This window comes from Aplysia californica, unplaced genomic scaffold (assembly GCF_000002075.1).
Source record: "Aplysia californica isolate F4 #8 unplaced genomic scaffold, AplCal3.0 scaffold00085, whole genome shotgun sequence".
Lineage (NCBI taxonomy): Eukaryota > Metazoa > Mollusca > Gastropoda > Aplysiida > Aplysiidae > Aplysia > Aplysia californica.
Window position 1 is genome coordinate 1,420,591 of NW_004797355.1, and position 1,801 is coordinate 1,422,391.

The 1,801-nt window shown below is 40.8% G+C and overlaps 1 protein-coding gene across 1 annotated transcript in view; it reads left to right on the plus strand.

The window, feature by feature from the left end:
- Positions 1 to 1,801, plus strand: part of LOC101862714 (QRFP-like peptide receptor) — a gene marked incomplete at its 5' end in the record, with an annotated part of 8,870 nt that overhangs the window by 5,146 nt on the left and 1,923 nt on the right. Inside the window, 1 exon segment of the mRNA XM_005094601.3 lies at positions 1,313 to 1,498. Coding sequence (XP_005094658.2) covers positions 1,313 to 1,498 — 186 coding nt within the window.

Consider the following 1,801-nt stretch of genomic DNA (forward strand, 5'->3'; position numbering starts at 1 on the left):
ACTTTAAAACAAATTTTCTTCTGGAAATATTTTTTTAATGACTTGGATTTGGGGTAAAACTACGAGAAAATTAGTAAAGCAACTGTCAGGGTTAGCAAGTCTGTGCTAGGCCTATGTAGGTGGCCTTGTAGTTGTTGTTACTGCCGATCAGAGAATTGTAGTATGAGATGGCTAGCTCTTTTAACCGGTCAGTAACATTAGTCTACCCAGTGTGCATGTAATGTGTTTTAAACTGAACACTGAAGATTTGAAAATTGATAATTTTGACCGAAGTACATCATGTGTTTTAGTATCAGATGTGTTCAAGGGTACTACTTAAAGTAGAATCCTGAATTCTTCAAATCAAAAAGTATTCTTCAAATCTTTGAAAACAGAATTGAAAATGATTGAGAAATAGCAGTTTATAGACTAAAATCTTTAAAAAATCGACATCTCGATCGGAATCAGTTTTTTTTCCTGTTCATAGCGTTTTGCCATAAAACATTAGTAACAGTGAGAAAAAAGTCAATAATGCTGGGCTTACGGTGTAATGTGCTAAAGAGGATGCACGTTCAAGATTTATTACGACAGACATGTCAGATCTAAGCAGCGCTTGGCTGGGGACTGCACAATCCCCGAGTAAGCAGCGCTAGGAAACAGTCCCCTAACAACTTCCTATGACTTATATTGCTTTTCACACAAGTAAGGTAACTCTGTTCGCAAAGTGGCGCTTTTTCGAAGGGGGTGCGACTGGATTTTGAGAGTACTTTTTTAATCGGCTCAAAGAGAGGAGTGAACTAACTTGTTATGTACGATCTTTGACCACACCAGTCAATCTATCAACTGAGGGTCCATTCTGGTAAACAGCTGAATTCCAAAGCTCCGCAGTGTTAAAACTGCCTCCACAAAAGAAGCTAGTTTGGGTTTGGTAGAATTCTGAATACTTGAAAAATAGAACAGTATTTATGTTTCGGATGATTCCATTTTCTTGGCTTATTTCTCTTTCTTACGGTGGCTTCGGTAGCCGAATGGTTGAGCTACCGGACCGATAATCGTGAGAAGGTTGTTTCGGGGAGTTCGGGCCTCAGCTCAGCCTGACGGCATGTCATTGAGGAAGACACTTTACACGAACTTCCTGTTTGGCTCGGTCTTTTCGGAGGTTGACGTTCAATTCGGAGGTCCTGCCTTTTAAGTAACCTATTAGTGTTGATAGGGGCGTTAAACCGATACCATTTCACCATTTTAAGAAATATATATTATACGTATAATTTATTAATTATATATATATATAATATATGTATATATGTATTACTTTTTGGGGTCTTTCTTACAGCTGTGTCAACCCCATTGTTTACGCCTTCCTGTCCAAGAACTTCCGTCAGTCCTTCAAAGTCGCAGTCTGCGCATGTGTGAAAGGAAAAGCGTTTGTTCGTGCCTATCGCTTCAGCATGTCTATTGCCAGCACGAGGACTTCTGCTGTGGCTAGCGGAAGGAGTCAGCAAAGCGCAGTCATTCGTCGGTGAGTCAAAGACGTCATTGTAGTTTGTGGTAGAGCAGTTGGATCTTGTCGCATTTTGTTATACGGGGTTACCACTACGGATGGGATTGGTCGATCGCCCGACTCGGTCGCCTCAAAAACAAACGTGTTTGTTTTTAGTTTCAGGCGATCGAGTCGGGCGATCGGCCCGATCCAGCCATAGTGAGCACCCTGTATTAGAAGATATTTTATGTTTAATTTAGTGATGAAATAGACAGAGTTGGAAAAGGATGTGAGATGAGAATGAAAGAGTACAGGATTGTGCGTGCGTGTGTGTGTGTGTGT